Source organism: Salvelinus alpinus, chromosome 12, assembly GCF_045679555.1.
Source record: "Salvelinus alpinus chromosome 12, SLU_Salpinus.1, whole genome shotgun sequence".
Lineage (NCBI taxonomy): Eukaryota > Metazoa > Chordata > Actinopteri > Salmoniformes > Salmonidae > Salvelinus > Salvelinus alpinus.
In genome coordinates, this window is record NC_092097.1 from 42,670,876 (window position 1) to 42,687,756 (window position 16,881).

A 16,881-nucleotide genomic window follows, 5' to 3' on the forward strand; every position below is an offset into this window, starting at 1 on the left:
TTAGATAGAAATGTCCAGTTCCACTACTTAGCTGACACGTTAAAATTAGCTCTAGGTTCTGTCAGTAAATGATATAAGAGGAAATATACCCACGCACTACCAAATTCATTTCGAAATGAATGCTTGTGCATTGTACTATTACAATTCTCAACAGCAGCAAGTTAAAAGTATTATTTTTTTAAGCCGGGACCTTCGGTCTATATTGACCCCGTTCGTTGAGTATGGCTGCAGTACACTATAGTACAGCGTTTCTCAACATTTACTGTACCAGTGAAAGTCTTCCTCGTTTTTTAACTAGCTCATGTTTAAGACACATACAACATGTAAAAGCACCACTGGAGATACAACTCACCACTATAACTGTGCCTCTGTTACCTCCCTGTGTTAATTGCTATTCCATATAGAGCCAACATATTAAGGAACTGGCAGTACATCTGTGTCTCTGTTTTCATCCTACCTCCACTGCACTGACCTCTGAGCTGTCTCTGCTAAGCTTAGCATACTTTCCCACAGCAATTGTACCAGAAGACCAGGGGAACACAATGCTTGTGCTGGGCCCAGCAACATCCTAGTGAATGAATAAACACATAAGATGAAGCAGAAAAACTACTGTATAAATGCCTTATAGATTACCATTGGCTCATAATACCTTAAGAAAGCCCAACTACTTATATTGCAAATATAAATGCCGGGCTGTTATGTCTCTCCCTATCCTAAGGGTTAATTACTATTACAGTACCAGTCAAAAGTTTGGACACACCTACTCAAGGGTTTTTCTTTATTTTGACTATTTTCTACATTGTAGAATAATAGTGAAGACATCAAAACTATGAAATAACACATGGAATCATGTAGTAACCAAAAGTGTTAAACAAATATTATATTTGAGATTCTTCAAAGTAGCCACCCTTTGCCTTGATAACAGCTTTGCACACTCTTGGCATTCTCTCAACCAGCTTTGAGGTAGTCACGTGGAATTTCAATTAACAGGTGGGCCTTGTTAAAAGATACATTTGTGGAATTTTTCTTTCTTAATGCGTTTAAGCCAATCAGTTGTGTTTTGAAAAGGTAGGGGTGGTATACAGAAGATAGCCCTACTTGGTAAAATACCAAGTCCATATTATGGCAAGAACAGCTCAAATAAGCAAAGAGAAAAAACAGTCCATTATTACTTTAAGACATGAAGGTCAGTCAATCCGGAAATTGTCTAGAACTGAAAGTTTCTTCAAGTGCTATCGCAAAAACTATCAAGCACTATGATGAAATTGGCTCTCATGAGGACTGCCACAGGAAAGGAAGACCCAGAGTTCATTAGAGTTACCAGCTCAAATAAATGCTTTGCAGAATTTAAGTAAGACATCTCTGAACAGTTGATGTTGAGGAAACTGCGTGAATCAGGCATTCATGGTCAAATTGCTGCAAAGAATCCACTACTCAAGGACACCAATAATAATTTGGGCGGCAGGTAGCCTAGTGGTTAGAGTGTTGTGCCAGTAACCGAAAGGTTGCGAGATCGAATCCCCGAGCTGACAAGGTAAAAATCTGTTGTTCTGCCACTGAACAAGGCAGTTAACCCACTGTTCCTAGCTAGGCCGTCAATGTAAATAAGAATTTGTTCTTAACTGACTTGCCTAGTTAAATAAATAAAATAAGAGACTTGCTTGGGCCAAGAAACATGAGCAAAGGACATTAGACCAGTGGAAATCTGGTCACACACACTCAACACAGTTGAAGTCGGAAGTTTACATATACTTCGGTTGGAGTCATTACAACTGTTAGTCAGTTAGGACATCTACGTTGTGCATGACACAAGTATTTTTTCCAACAATTGTTTACAGTCAGATCATTTCACTTATAATTCACTGTATGACAATTCCAGTGGGTCAGAAGTTTACATACACTAAGTTGACTGTGTCTTTAAACAGCTTGGAAAATTCCAGAAAATGATATCATGGATTTAGAAGCTTCTGGTAGGCTAATTGACATAATTTGAGTCAATTGGAGGTGTACCTGTGGATGTATTTCAAGACCTACCTTCAAACTCAGTGCCTCTTTGCTTGACATCATGGGAAAATCAGCCAAGACCTCAGAAAAAAAAATTGTAGACCTCCACATGTCTGGTTCATCCTTGGGAACAATTTCCAAACACCTGAAGGTACCAAGTTCATCTGTACAAACAATAGTACGCAAGTACAAGAACCATGGGACCATGCAGCCGTCATACCGCTCAGGAAAGAGACGCATTCCGTCTCCTAGAGATGAACGTACTTGGTGCGAAAAGTGCAAATCAATCCCAGAACAAAAGCAAAAGACCTTGTGAAGATTCTGGAGGAAACAGGTACAAAATTATCTATATCCACAGTAAAACAAGTCCTATATCGACATAACCTGAAACGCCACTCAGTAAGGATGAAGCCACTGCTCCAAAACGGCCCTAAAAAAGCCAGAATACAGTTTGCAACTGCACATGGGGACAAAGAGGGAACTGGTGCACTTCACAAAATTGATGGTATCATGAGGTAGGAAAATTATGTGGATATTTTTATTTATTTCACCTTTATTTAACCAGGTAGGCTAGTTGAGAACAAGTTCTTATTTACAACTGCGACCTGGCCAAGATGAAGCAAAGCAAGTCGACACATACAACAACACAGAGTTACACATGGAATAAACAAACATACAGTCAATATTACAGTAGAAAAAGTCAATATACAGTGTGTGCAAATGAGGTAGGATAAGGGAGGTAAGGCAATAAATAGGCCATGGTGGCGAAGTAATTACAATATAGCAATTAAACACTGGAATGGTAGATGTGCAGAAGATGAATGTGCAAGTAGAGATCCTGGGGTGCAAAGGAGCAAAATAAATAAATAAATACAGTATGGTGATGAGGTAGTTGGATGGGCTATGTACAGGTGCAGTGATCTGTGAGCTGCTGTGACAGCTGGTGCTTAAAGCTAGTGAGGGAGATATGAGTCTCGAGCTTCAGTGATTTTTGCAGTTCGTTCCAGTCATTGGCAGCAGAGAACTGGAAGGAAAGGCGGCCAAATGAAGAATTGGCTTTGGGGGTGACCAGTGAGATATACCTGCTGGAGCGCGTGCTACAGGTGGGTGCTGCTATGGTGACCAGTGAGCTGAGATAAGGTGGGGCTTTACCTAGCAGAGACTTGTAGGTGCCCGGGAGCCAGTGGGTTTGGCGACGAGTATGAAACGAGGGCCAGCCAACGAGAGCATACAGGTCGCAGTGGTGGGTAGTATATGGGGCTTTGGTGACAAAACGGATGGCACTGTGATAGACTGCATCCAATTTGTTGAGTAGAGTGTTGGAGGCTATTTTGTAAATGACATCGCCGAAGTTGAGGATCGGTAGGATGGTCAGTTTTACGAGGGTATGTTTGGCAGCATGAGTGAAGAATGCTTTGTTGCGAAATAGGAAGCCGATTCTAGATTTAATTTTGGATTGGAGATGCTTAATGTGAGTCTTGAAGGAGAGTTTATAGTCTAACCAGACACCTAGGTATTTGTAGTTGTCCACATATTCTAAGTCAGAACCGTCCAGAGTAGTGATGCTGGACGGGCGGGCAGGTGCAGGCAGCGATCGGTTGAAGAGCATGCATTTAGTTTTACTTGCATTTAAGAGCAGTTGGAGGCCACGGAAGGAGAGTTGTATGGCATTGAAGCTTGTCTGGAGGTTAGTTAACAGTGTCCAAAGAAGGGCCAGAGGTATACAGAATGGTGTCGTCTGCGTAGAGGTGGATTAGTTAAACACCAGCAGCAAGAGTGACATCATTGATGAATACAGAGAAAAGAGTCGGCCTGAGAATTGAACCCTGTGGCACCCCCATAGAGACTGCCAGAGGTCTGGGCAACAGACCCTCCGATTTGACACACTGAACTCTGTCTGAGAAGTAGTTGGTGAACCAGGCGAGGCAGTCATTTGAGAAACCAAGGCTATTGAGTCTGCCGATAAGAATGTGGTGATTGACAGAGTCGAAAGCCTTGGCCAGGTCAATGAATATGGCTGCACAGTAATGTCTCTTATCGATGGCGTTTATGATATCGTTTAGGACCTTCAGCGTGGCTGAGGTGCACCCATGACCAGCTCTGAAACCAGATTGCATAGCGGAGAAGGTACGGTGGGATTCAAAATGGTCGGTAATCTGTTTGTTAACTTGGCTTTCGAAGACCTTAGAAAGGCAAGGTAGGATAGATATAGTTCTGTAGCAGTTTGGGTCTAGAGTGTCTCCCCCTTTGAAGAGGGGGATGACCACGGCAGCTTTCCAATCTTTGGGAATCTCAGACGATTGAAGCAACATCTCAAGACATTAGTCAGGAAGTTTGGCTGCAAATGGGTCTTCCAAATGGGACAATGAACCCAAGCATACTTCCAAAGTTGTGGCAAAATGGCTTAAGGACAGCAAAGTCAAGGTATTGGAGTGGCCATCACAAAGCCCTGACCTCAATCTTTTAGAAAATATGTGGGCATAGCTTAAAAAGCATGTGCGAGTAAGAAGGCCTACAAACCTGACTCAGTTATATCAGCTCTGTCAGGAGGAATGGGCCAAAATTCACCCAACTTATTGTGGGAAGCTTGTGGAAGGCTACCTGAAACGTTTGACCCAAGTTAAACAATTTAAAGGCAATGCTGCCAAATACTAATTGAGTGTATGTAAACTTCTGACCCACTGGGAATGTGATGAAAGAATTAAAAGCTGAAATAAATCATTCTCTCTATTATTATTCTGACATTTCACATTCTTAAAATAAAGTGGTGATCCTAACTGACCTAAGACAAGGAATCTGCAGACGTGTTGCTGTGCGTTTTGTTGCTGTGCGTTTTGCTGCCAACTTTACTTTGCTAGCTGACAACTTTACGTTTTTTTGTTTTGTTTTTGTTTTTAATTACCGTTTATATTTTTAGTTTTTTTCCATCGCAACTTTTTTCCCTCATTCAACTTTTTCACTCCGGACGCTTTATCTGGACATGGTTCGTCAACACCTTCAACAGCCGAAGCTAAGTAGTAACATTAACATGATGTCTTCTAATTGCAGTCGCTGTACTCATAATATACAGGAGAACGATCGCCTTACGGCGAGAATAGCTGTGCTACAAGCCCAGCTTCAGACGCAATCGTTAGGCAAGGGTAATTTCAGTGTAGGAAAGGAAGAAACAGCGTCTGTGCCACCAGTAAGTACAGATAGTAACGTTAGTATAAATCCCCTCGCACAGTCCCCGCAGCCGGACAACTTTCTCATGGCTTCTGGAGGGAAATGCTGTTGGAATGCTCAACCGGTGTCGCTCATTCAGCCGACAGAAACTTTCAACCGGTTCTCCCCATTATGTAGCGAGTCGGAGTCTGAGTCTGAGTCTTCTCTTGTCTCTACTCCTCCCGTTACGGGGTCTGAGACGCCGAAGGCTCCCACCATTAGCTCTGACAAATTGAAAACCCTAGTCATTGGCGACTCCATTACCCGCAGTATTAGACTTAAAGCGAATCACCCAGCGATCATACACTGTTTACCAGGGGGCAGGGCTACCGACGTTAAGGCTAATCTAAAGATGGTGCTGGCTAAAGCTAAATCTGGCGAGTGTAGAGAGTATAGAGATATTGTTATCCACGTCGGCACCAACGATGTTAGGATGAAACAGTCAGAGGTCACCAAGTGCAACATAGCTTCAGCGTGTAAATCAGCTAGAAAGATGTGTCGGCATCGAGTAATTGTCTCTGGCCCCCTCCCAGTTAGGGGGAGTGACGAGCTCTACAGCAGAGTCTCAGCACTCAATCGCTGGTTGAAAACTGTTTTCTGCCCCTCCCAAAAGATAGAATTTGTAGATAATTGGCCCTCTTTCTGGGACTCACCCACAAACAGGACCAAGCCTGACCTGCTGAGGAGTGACGGACTCCATCCTAGCTGGAGGGGTGCTCTCATCTTATCTACCAACATAGACAGGGCTCTAACTCCTCTAGCCCCACAATGAAATAGGGTGCAGGCCAGGCAGCAGGCTGTTAGCCAACCTGCCAGCTTAGTGGAGTCTGCCAATAGCACAGTCAGTGTAGTCAGCTCAGCCATACCCATTGAGACTGTGTCTGTGCCTCGACCTAGGTTGGGCAAAACTAAACATGGCGGTGTTCGCCTTAGCAATCTTATTAGGATAAAGACCTCCTCCATTCCTGCCATCATTGAAAGAGATCGTGATACCTCACATCTCAAAATAGGGTTACTTAATGTTAGGTCCCTCACTTCAAAGGCAGTCATAGTCAATGAACTAATCACTGATCATAATCTTGATGTGATTGGCCTGACTGAAACATGGCTTAAGCCTGATGAATTTACTGTGTTAAATGAGGCCTCACCTCCTGGTTACACTAGTGACCATATCCCCCGTGCATCCCGCAAAGGCGGAGGTGTTGCTAACATTTACGATAGCAAATTTCAATTTACAAAAAAAAAAATGGCGTTTTCGTCTTTTGAGCTTCTAGTCATGAAATCTATGCAGCCTACTCAATCACTTTTTATAGCTACTGTTTACAGGCCTCCTGGGCCATATACAGCGTTCCTCTCTGAGTTTCCTGAATTCCTATCTGACCTTGTAGTCATAGCAGATCATATTCTAATTTTTGGTGATTTTAATATTCACATGGAGAAGTCCACAGACCCACTCCAAAAGTCTTTCGGAGCCATTATCGACTCAGTGGGTTTTGTCCAACATGTCTCTGGACCTACTCACTGCCACAGTCATACTCTGGACCTAGTTTTGTCCCATGGAATAAATGTTGTAGATCTTAATGTTTTTCCACATAATCCTGGACTATCGGACCACCATTTTATTACGTTTGCAATCGCAACAAATAATCTGCTCAGACCCCAACCAAGGAGCATCAAAAGTCGTGCTATAAATTCTCAGACAACACAAAAATTCCTTGATGCCCTTCCAGACTCCTTCTGCCTACCCAAGGACGTCAGAGGACAAAAATCAGTTAACCACCTAACTGAGGAACTCAATTTAACCTTGCGCAATACCCTAGATGCAGTTGCACCCCTAAAAACGAAAAACATTTGTCATAAGAAACTAGCTCCCTGGTATACAGAAAATACCCGAGCTTTGAAGCAAGCTTCCAGGAAATTGGAACGGAAATGGCGCCACACCAAACTGGAAGTCTTCCGACTAGCTTGGAAAGACAGTACCGTGCAGTACCGAAGAGCCCTCACTGCTGCTCGCTCATCCTACTTTTCCAACTTAATCGAGGAAAATAAGAACAATCCAAAATTTCTTTTTGATACTGTTGCGAAACTAACTAAAAAGCAGCATTCCCCAAGAGAGGATGGCTTTCACTTCAGCAGTAATAAATTCATGAACTTCTTTGAGGAAAAGATCATGACCATTAGAAAGCAAATTACGGACTCCTCTTTGAATCTGCGTATTCCTCCAGGGCTTAGCTGTCCTGGATCTGCACAGCTCTGCGAGGGCCTGGGATCGGGAGAGACACTTAAGTGTTTTAGTACTATATCTCTTGACACAATGATGAAAATAATCATGGCCTCTAAACCTTCAAGCTGCATACTGGATCCTATTCCTACTAAACTGCTGAAGGAGCTGCTTCCTGTGCTTGGCCCTCCTATGTTGAACATAATAAACAGCTCTCTATCCACCGGATGTGTACCAAACTCACTAAAAGTGGCAGTGATAAAGCCTCTCTTGAAAAAGCCAAACCTTGACCCGGAAAATATAAAAAACTATCGGCCTATATCGAATCTTCCATTCCTCTCAAAGATTTTAGAAAAAGCTGTTGCGCAGCAACTCACTGCCTTTCTGAAGACAAATAATGTATACGAAATGCTTCAGTCTGGTTTTAGACCCCATCATAGCACTGAGACTGCACTTGTGAAGGTGGTAAATGACCTTTTAATGGCGTCAGACCGAGGCTCTGCATCTGTCCTCGTGCTACTAGACCTTAGTGCTGCCTTTGACACCATCGATCACCACATTCTTTTGGAGAGACTGGAAACCCAAATTGGTCTACACGGACAAGTTCTGGCCTGGTTTAGATCTTACCTGTCGGAAAGATATCAGTTTGTCTCTGTGAATGGTCTGTCCTCTGACAAATCAACTGTACATTTCGGTGTTCCTCAAGGTTCCGTTTTAGGACCACTATTGTTTTCACTATATATTTTACCTCTTGGGGATGTTATTCGAAAACATAATGTTAACTTTCACTGCTATGCGGATGACACACAGCTGTACATTTCAATGAAACATGGTGAAGCCCCAAAATTGCCCTCGCTAGAAGCCTGTGTTTCAGACATAAGGAAGTGGATGGCTGAAAACTTTCTACTTTTAAACTCGGACAAAACAGAGATGCTTGTTCTAGGTCCCAAGAAACAAAGAGATCTTCTGTTAAATCTGACAATTCATCTTGATGGTTGTAAAGTCGTCTCAAATAAAACTGTGAAGGACCTCGGCGTTACTCTTGACCCTGATCTCTCTTTTGACGAACATATCAAGACTGTTTCAAGGACAGCTTTTTTCCATCTACGTAACATTGCAAAAATCAGAAATTTTCTGTCCAAAAATGATGCAGAAAAATTAATCCATGCATTTGTTACTTCTAGGTTAGACTACTGCAATGCTCTACTTTCCGGCTACCCGGATAAAGCACTAAATAAACTTCAGTTAGTGCTAAATACGGCTGCTAGAATCCTGACTAGAACCAAGAAATTTGATCATATTACTCCAGTGCTAGCTTCCCTACACTGGCTTCCTGTTAAGGCAAGGGCTGATTTCAAGGTTTTACTGTTAACCTATAAAGCGTTACATGGGCTTGCTCCTACCTATCTTTCCGAGTTGGTCCTGCCGTACAATACCAATACGTACGCTACGGTCACAAGACGCAGGCCTCCTAATTGTCCCTAGAATTTCTAAGCAAACAGCGGGAGGCAGGGCTTTCTCCTATAGATCTCCATTTTTATGGAACAGTCTGCCTACCCATGTGAGAGACGCAGACTCGGTCTCAACCTTTAAGTCTTTACTGAAGACTTATCTCTTCAGTAGGTCATATGATTGAGTGTAGCCTGGCCCAGGAGTGTGAAGGTGAACGGAAAGGCTCTGGAGCAACGAACCGCCCTTGCTGTCTCTGCCAGGCCGGTTCCCCTCTCTCCACTGGGATTCTCTGCCTCTAACCCTGTTACAGGGGCTGAGTCACTGGCTTGCTGGTGCTCTTTCATGCCGTCCCTAGGAGGGGTGCGTCACTTGAGTGGGTTGAGTTACTGACGTGATCTTCCTGTCTGGGTTGGCGCCCCCCCTTGGTTTGTGCTGTGGTGGAGACCTTTGTGGGCTATACTCGGCCTTGTCTCAGGATTGTAAGTTGGTGGTTGAGGATTTCCCTCTAGTGGTGCGGGGGCTGTGCTTTGGCAAAGTGGGTGGGGTTATATCCTTCCTATTTGGCCCTGTCCGGGGGTTTCTTCGGATGGGGCCACAGTGTCTCCTGACCGCTCCTGTCTCAGCCTCCAGTATTTATGCTGCAGTAGTTTGTGTCGGGGGGCTAGGGTCAGTTGGTTACCTGGAGTACTTCTCCTGTCTTATCCAGTGTCCTGTGTGAATTTAAGTATGCTCTCTCTAATTCTCTCGTTCTCTCTTTCTCTCTGTGAACCTGAGCCCTAGGACCATACGTCAGGACTACCGGGCATGATGACACCTTGCTGTCCCCAGTCCGCCTGGCCTTGCTGCTATTCCAGTTTCAACTGTTCTGCCTGTGGTTACGGAACCCCTACCTGTCCCAGACCTGCTGTTTTCAACTCTTAATGATCGGCTATGAAAAGCCAACTGAGATTTATTCCTGATTATTATTTGACCATGCTTGTCATTTATGAACATTTTGAAAATCTTGGCTCTCTCTAATTTTCTCCTTCTCTCTTTCTTTCTCTCGGAGGACCTGAGCCCTAGGACCATACGTCGGGACTACCGGCCGTGGTGACTCCTTGCTGTCCCCAGTCCGCCTGGCCTTGCTGCTATTCCAGTTTCAACTGTTCTGCCTGCGGTTATGGAACCCCTACCTGTCCCAGACCTGCTGTTTTCAACTCTTAATGATCGGCTATGAAAAGCCAACAGATTTATTCCTGATTATTATTTGACCATGCTTGTCATTTATGGAAATTTTGAAAATCTTGGCTCTCTCTAATTTTCTCCTTCTCTCTTTCTTTCTCTCGGAGGACCTGGGCCCTAGGACCATGCGTCGGGACTGCCGCCCGTGGTGACTCCTTGCTGTCCCCAGTCCGCCTGGCCTTGCTGCTATTCCAGTTTCAGCTGTTCTGCCTGCGGTTATGGAACCGCCACCTGTCCCAGACCTGTTGTTTTTCAACTCTTGATGATCGGCTATGAAAAGCCAACTGAAAATTATTCATGATTATTATTTGACCATGCTTGTCACTTATGAACATTTTTGAACATCTTGGCATAGTTCTGTTATAATCTCCACCCGGCACAGCCAGAAGAGGACTGGCCACCCCTCATAGCCTGGTTCCTCTCTAGGTTTCTTCCTAGGTTTTGGCCTTTCTAGGGAGTTTTTCCTAGCCACCGTGCTTCTACACCTGCATTACTAGCTGTTTGGGGTTTTAGGCTGGGTGTCTGTACAGCACTTCGAGATATTAGCTGATGTACGAAGGGCTATATAAAATAAAATTGATTGATTGATTGAATTTGTACTCGGATTAAATGTCAGGAATTGTGAAAACCTGAGTTAAAATGTATTTGGCTAAGGTGTATGTAAACTTCTGACTTCAACTGTGTGTGTGTGTGTGTGTGTGTGTGTGTGTGTGTGTGTGTGTGTGTGTGTGTGTGTGTGTGTGTGTGTGTGTGAGAATGTGTGAAAATGAAATATATATATATTTCTTTTTTTGTGAATTTCGACCAGCCCAGAATTGCCAGACGACCAATCCGCCCATGGCAGCAGTTGTGACTGACAGCTCAACTGGTGTATATTAGACATACTGTATGTACATAGGGATCTCTATGTGTAACGGATGTGAAATGGCTAGCTAGTTAGCGGTGGTGCGCGATAATAGCGTTTCAATCGGTTACGTCACTCGCTTTGAGACCTTGAAGTAGTGGTTCCCCTTGCTCTACAAGGGCCGCGGCTTTTGTGGAGCGATGGGTAACGATGCTTCGTGGGTGACTGTTGTTGATGTGTGCAGAGGGTCCCTGGTTCGCGCCCGGGTCGGGGTGAGGGGACGGACTAAAGTTATACTGTTACATATGCATATACAAATATTTATTTTGCTACAGCAAATACAGTGTCTTATAAGCCTATGTGGGCTGGGCATCCTGAAAATGCATGTTGTGATGCATTTTATTTCATCCAATAAATGAAAATCATAGAAGCACAGAGGCTGAGGGATACCTTGATGCAGGTAAAAGAGCTTGTTTCACTCTTCACTTCATTCTGCCTTATATACTGCGTATGGCACATGCATTGCAAACAATCTAATCTTGCGTTGCCAGACTCACTAATCTCACATTTGCTCTGAAGGAGGAGGGCTGGACCGATGCTACCAACAATTCAACCCATGCATTTTTTATTCAGTTATTGGAGAAGAATATCCATATGCTGTACCTTGGTGGAAGCTTATGACAAAGAAAATATAGAGAAGTTTTGCCTCTGGGGGCAATCCTGAGCCAAAAAGGGTAAACTAAAAGGACAGAAATATTATTTAAATCTACATTAGGGACTTAGGCTATGTGTTGTCCCAAGGTGGTTGTAGAGGACCTGTTTGGCCAGCAGGTGGTGTGGTTCTCTGGTCCCTGAACTCTGGTCTCCAGCCTCCTGAAGCACCACCACGGCTCCACCCAGTCTGGGGGCCTACCAAAGAGACAAATGACTCCCTCATACTCTCTCCCCATCTTCCAGCTCTACAAATTAATCCTTTGCGCTTCCCTCTCCTCACTCCCTTTCGTGTGTGTCTGTGCACATACCTGGGGTAGTGTGTGTGCATCACTGCAGAGCGCCAATGGACTGCAGCATCCCCTCCAATTTCCCACTCTCACCCAGCTCTGCCACTTCACTGCACCCTCCCACATATTCCTCACCGATAAACACCCGTGGGACCTACAAACACACACACACAGCAAAATGTCATTAAGAATCGCAAAAGCAGAACCAGCATTTCTTAGGCCATGTAAAGTTCTTCATGAGATGCGGAATCCTCATAATGTCCATCAACTGGCCAGCATTAACCAAAAATGACACTTAGGAGGACTAGAACAAATAGTTTGATGATCGCTGCCCTATTCATTGTTGATGGGATATGTAACAGACTGAAATCAATATATCAAATTACTGTGTAATGTATCCATGCAAGCATGACAATTTACTTGAGGACAGGTGAATGTGAAGCTGTGCATGAGCAAAATGCTACCTTCATTACGGATTCAGAATTCAGTGATGACGGCTAGTGAAATGAATATGAATAGTTTATGAGCTTCAAGCCAATCAACGTTCATGGATTGCGTTGTCATTGAGATGGCTGATCAAAACACAAACAAAAAAATAAAAACATGTACAATATTCGTTTGCTTATTGTTGGAACAACAATACAAATGACATTGCAAAAAAATGAGACGTCGAGTTATTACGCTCGTCGTGAACTCCGAAAAGTACTTCTCAAAAAGCTTAAATTGAGCGACATCTATATTTGAACTCGCGCGCAACTGTCTAGATACAAATTTGCATGCAGTATTGCACCCACAACAACAAATGAATAAGGTATTGAAATACTGACAAGACTCGAATAAGAAACTCACCGTCCGAGCCCCAGTTATCTCCAAAAAGTAGTCCTGTAAACTGCTCATATCTCTCCGTCCTGTGATTCTAAATTCTAAATGCCCAGCTTTGAATGTATACTTTGACAAGATCTCTTTAGCCGTCACGCAATACGGGCACAATGGTTTTAGAAATATTGTAACTCTGTCTACCCTAAGTTTAGTTTCCACAAATTCCTGTGCCATTCTGACGTTGGTTAAAAGACAACAAATAATGTCTTGGAAATGTTATATGAAACGCTCGGACAAACTATTGATCAGTCAACTTCGGTATAGCGTCTAAAAAAAGGTGTGTTTATATAACGAAGGATATCCCACTTACTAAAGCTGCAGTATGGTATTATTTTTGATACCCTGTCATTTTTTCCAATTAGAACACTGAAATAGCAATTTTGTTATCCGATTTTTTGGGGGGCAGTGTAAAGAAAAAACAACAACAAATCATTCAACCACATCTAATGTAGGCAGCTGCAGCTGCAGTCATAAGGCTTCACTATCTCTACAGATTGATTTACTTCCCATTTACATGTTAGGCGTGTACAGTACCAGTCAAAAGTTTGGACCAACCTACTCATTCAAGGGTTTTTCTTAGGCTAGCTTTTTCAAACAGAAATTTGCATCCTGTAGTACTAACTCAAAAAAGTTCTGGGACACTGTAAAGTCCATGGAGAATAAGAGCACCTCCTCCCAGCTGCCCACTGCTCTGAGGCTAGGAAACACTGTCACCACCGATAAATCCACTATAATTGAGAATTTCAATAAGCATTTCTCTACGGCTGGCCATGCTTTCCACCTGGCTACCCCTACCCTGGTCAACTGCCCGGCACCCTCCAAAGCCCCCACCATATCTCCTTCACCCAAATCCAGATAGCTGATGTTCTGAAAGAACTGCAAAATCTGGACCCCTACAAATCAGCCGGGCTAGACAATCTGGACCCTCTCTTTCTAAAATGATCTTCCGAAATTGTTGCAACCCCAATTACTAGCCTGTTTAACCTATCTTTCGCTTTGTGATGGCCACTCCAATACCTTGACTTTGCTGTCCTTAAGCCATTTGCCACAACTTTGGAAGTATGCTTGGGTTCATTGTCCCATTTGGAAGACCCATTTGCGACCAAACTTCCTGACTAATGTCTTGAGATGTTGCTTCAATCATCTGAGATTCCCAAAGATTGGAAAGCTGCCGTGGTCATCCCCCTCTTCAAAGGGGGTGACACTCTAGACCCAAACTGCTACAGACCTATATCTATCCTACCCTGTCTTTCTAAGGTCATCCGAAAGCCAAGTTAACAAACAGATTACCGACCATTTTGAATCCCACCGTACCTTCTCCGCTATGCAATCTGGTTTCAGAGCTGGTCATGGGTGCACCTCAGCCACGCTCAAGGTCCTAAACGACATCATAACCGCCATCGATAAGAGGCATTACTGTGCAGCCGTATTCATCGACCTGGCCAAGGCTTTCGACTCTGTCAATCACCACATTCTTATTGGCAGACTCGACAGCCTTGGTTTCTCAAATGACTGCCTCGCCTGGTTTACCAACTACTTCTCTGATAGAGTTCAGTGTGTCAAATCGGAGGGCCTGTTGTCCTGACCTCTGGCAGTCTCTATGGGGGTGCCACAGGGTTCAATCCTCGGGCCGAATCTCTTCTCTGTATACATCAATGATGTTGCTCTTGCTGCTGGCAATTCTCTGATACACCTCTATGCAGACGACACCATTCTGTATACCTCTGGCCCTTCTTTGGACACTGTTAACTAACCTCCAGATGAGCTTCAATGCCATACAACTCTCCTTCCGTGGCCTCCAACTGCTCTTAAACGCAAGTAAAACTAAATGCATGCTATTCAACCGATCACTGCCCGCACCTGCTCGCCCGTCCAGCATCACTACTCTGGACGGCTCTGACTTAGAATACGTGGACAACTACAAATACCTAGGTGTCTGGTTAGACTGTAAACTCTCCTTCCAGACTCACATTAAGCATCTCCAATCCAAAATTAAATCTAGAATTGGCTTCCTATATCGCAACAAAGCATCCTTCACTCATGCTGCCAAACATACCCTCGTAAAACTGACCATCCTACCAATCCTCGACTTTGGTGATGTCATCTATAAAATAGTCTCCAACACTCTACTCAACAAACTGGATGCAGTCTATCACAGTGCCATTCGTTTTGTCACCAAAGCCCCATACACTACCCACCATTGTGACCTGTACACTCTCGTTGGTTGGCCCTCGCTTCATACTCGTCGCCAAACCCACTGGCTACAGGTTATCTACAAGTCTCTGCTAGGTAAAGCCCCGCCTTATCTCAGCTCACTGGTCACCATAGCAGCACCCACTCGTAGCACGCGCTCCAGCAGGTATATCTCACTGGTCACCCCCAAAGCCAATTCCTCCTTTGGTCATCTTTCCTTCCAGTTCTCTGCTGCCAATGACTGGAACGAACTACAAAAATCACTGAAGCTGGAAACACTTATCTCCCTCACTAGCTTTAAGCACCAGCTGTCAGAGCAGCTCACAGATTACTGCACATGTACATAGCCCATCTATAATTTAGCCCAAACAACTGCCACTTCCCCTACTGTATTTATTTATTTTGCTCCTTTGCACCCCATTATTTCTACTTTGCACATTCTTCCACTGCAAATCTACCATTCCAGTGTTTTACTTGCTATATTGTATTTACCTCGCCACCATGGCCTTTTTTGCCTTTACCTCTCTTATCTCACCTCATTTGCTCACATTGTATATAGACTTATTTTTTCTACTGTATTATTGACTGTATGTTTTGTTTCGTGTCGAATTGCTATGCTTTATCTTGGCCAGGTCGCAGTTGCAAATGAGAACTTGTTCTCAACTAGCCTACCTGGTTAAATAAAGGTGAAATAAAAATAAATAAAAAAGTTTAGATATCAAAATTATGAAATAACACACTCATGTAGTAACCAAAAAAAGCGTTAATGCAAAATATATTTTAGATTCTTCAAAAGTAGCCACCCTTTCCTTTGATGACAGCATTGCACATTCCTGGTGTGTGTTAGTGCAGGGTTGGCCACCGCTGGTGCCATAAGGAATAATGATTTTAAAAAAGACTGTACAAAACATTAAGAACACTTTCCCAATATTGAGTTGCATCCACCCTCCCTTTTGCACTCAGAACAGTCTCATTTCGTCAAGGTGTCGAAAGCATTTCACAGGAATGCTGGCCCATGTTGACGCCAACGCTTCCCAAAGTTGTGTCAAGTTGGCTGGATGTCCTTTGGGTGATGGACCATTGTTGAAACACATGGGAAACTGTTGTGTGTGAAAAACCCAGCAGCGTAGCAGTTCTTGACCCTAACTGGTGCACCTGGCACCTACTACCACCATACCCCATTCAAAAGGCACTTAAATATTTGTCTTGCCCATTCACCCTCTGAATGGCACATACACAATCCATGTCTCAAGGCTTAAAAATCCTTCTTTAACCCGTCTCCTCCCCTTCATCTACACTGACTGAAAATGATTTAACAAGTGACATCAATAAGAGATCATAGCTTTCACCTGGATTCACCAGGTCAGTCTGTCATGGAAAGAGCAGGTGTTCATAATGTTTTGTACACTGTATATTTGTTGATAGCGTGTGACTGACTTTGAACCCATCTCATCTGCACAAGGCTGTGTTAGGGGAACTAACGCAAGTCCTCAGATCTCAGGAAAGGTTGGTTACTCATGAGGGTGGTTCACCAAACTACCTCTGCTACAATTCACCCGCTTTTGACCACCTCCTCGGAATCAACTGACTTAATCAAAGTTGCTGCACCAATGTGACTAGCTGGATTTGAACCCGGGTCAGTTGTGTGCCATAAGTCTGCTAGGCCGTAGAGCTAAAGCCTGTAGGCATTTTCTCTAGGAGCCAGCACATCTTCAGGCAAGGTTACTCATCCCTGTGGTTCACTGAACCACCTCAGTTACAATAGTTAAGTGAAATATATTATGGAAAATTATTTTCTCAGTCCTAGAATTTGAAATCCCTGGAACATGCATGCATTGCATGTGTGAAAATATTAAAGGACA

At 43.7% G+C, this 16,881-nt stretch overlaps 2 protein-coding genes across 2 annotated transcripts; one reads left to right on the forward strand and one right to left on the reverse strand.

Moving 5' to 3' along the window:
- Positions 1–4,149: 4,149 nt before the first annotated feature.
- On the forward strand, positions 4,150–10,708 carry LOC139536180 (uncharacterized). Its single transcript, XM_071336446.1, has one exon. It carries the CDS (start codon positions 4,985–4,987, stop codon positions 5,978–5,980), a length of 996 nt encoding a protein of 331 aa, XP_071192547.1. The 5' UTR covers positions 4,150–4,984; the 3' UTR covers positions 5,981–10,708.
- Positions 10,709–11,353: 645 nt separating this feature from the next.
- On the reverse strand, positions 11,354–13,706 carry glrx (glutaredoxin (thioltransferase)). Its single transcript, XM_071336448.1, has 3 exons — positions 12,797–13,706; positions 11,969–12,101; positions 11,354–11,855 (listed from the first exon to the last, which is right to left on the reverse strand). The coding sequence occupies exons 1-2, from the start codon at positions 12,998–13,000 to the stop codon at positions 11,988–11,990; spliced, it is 318 nt and encodes a 105-aa protein (XP_071192549.1). The 5' UTR covers positions 13,001–13,706; the 3' UTR covers positions 11,354–11,855; positions 11,969–11,987.
- Between the last annotated feature and the right edge of the window lie 3,175 nt (positions 13,707–16,881).

Bases quoted from the DNA above. Each gene is read 5' to 3' on its own strand.
- LOC139536180 (XM_071336446.1), top strand. From the start codon at position 4,985: ATGGTTCGTCAACACCTTCAACAGCCGAAGCTAAGTAGTAACATTAAC.
- glrx (XM_071336448.1), bottom strand. From the start codon at position 13,000: ATGGCACAGGAATTTGTGGAAACTAAACTTAGGGTAGACAGAGTTACA. The intron at 12,102-12,796 runs GTGAGTTTCTTA...GTGTGTTTGTAG, and splicing joins AGATAACTGGGGCTCGGACG to GTCCCACGGGTGTTTATCGG.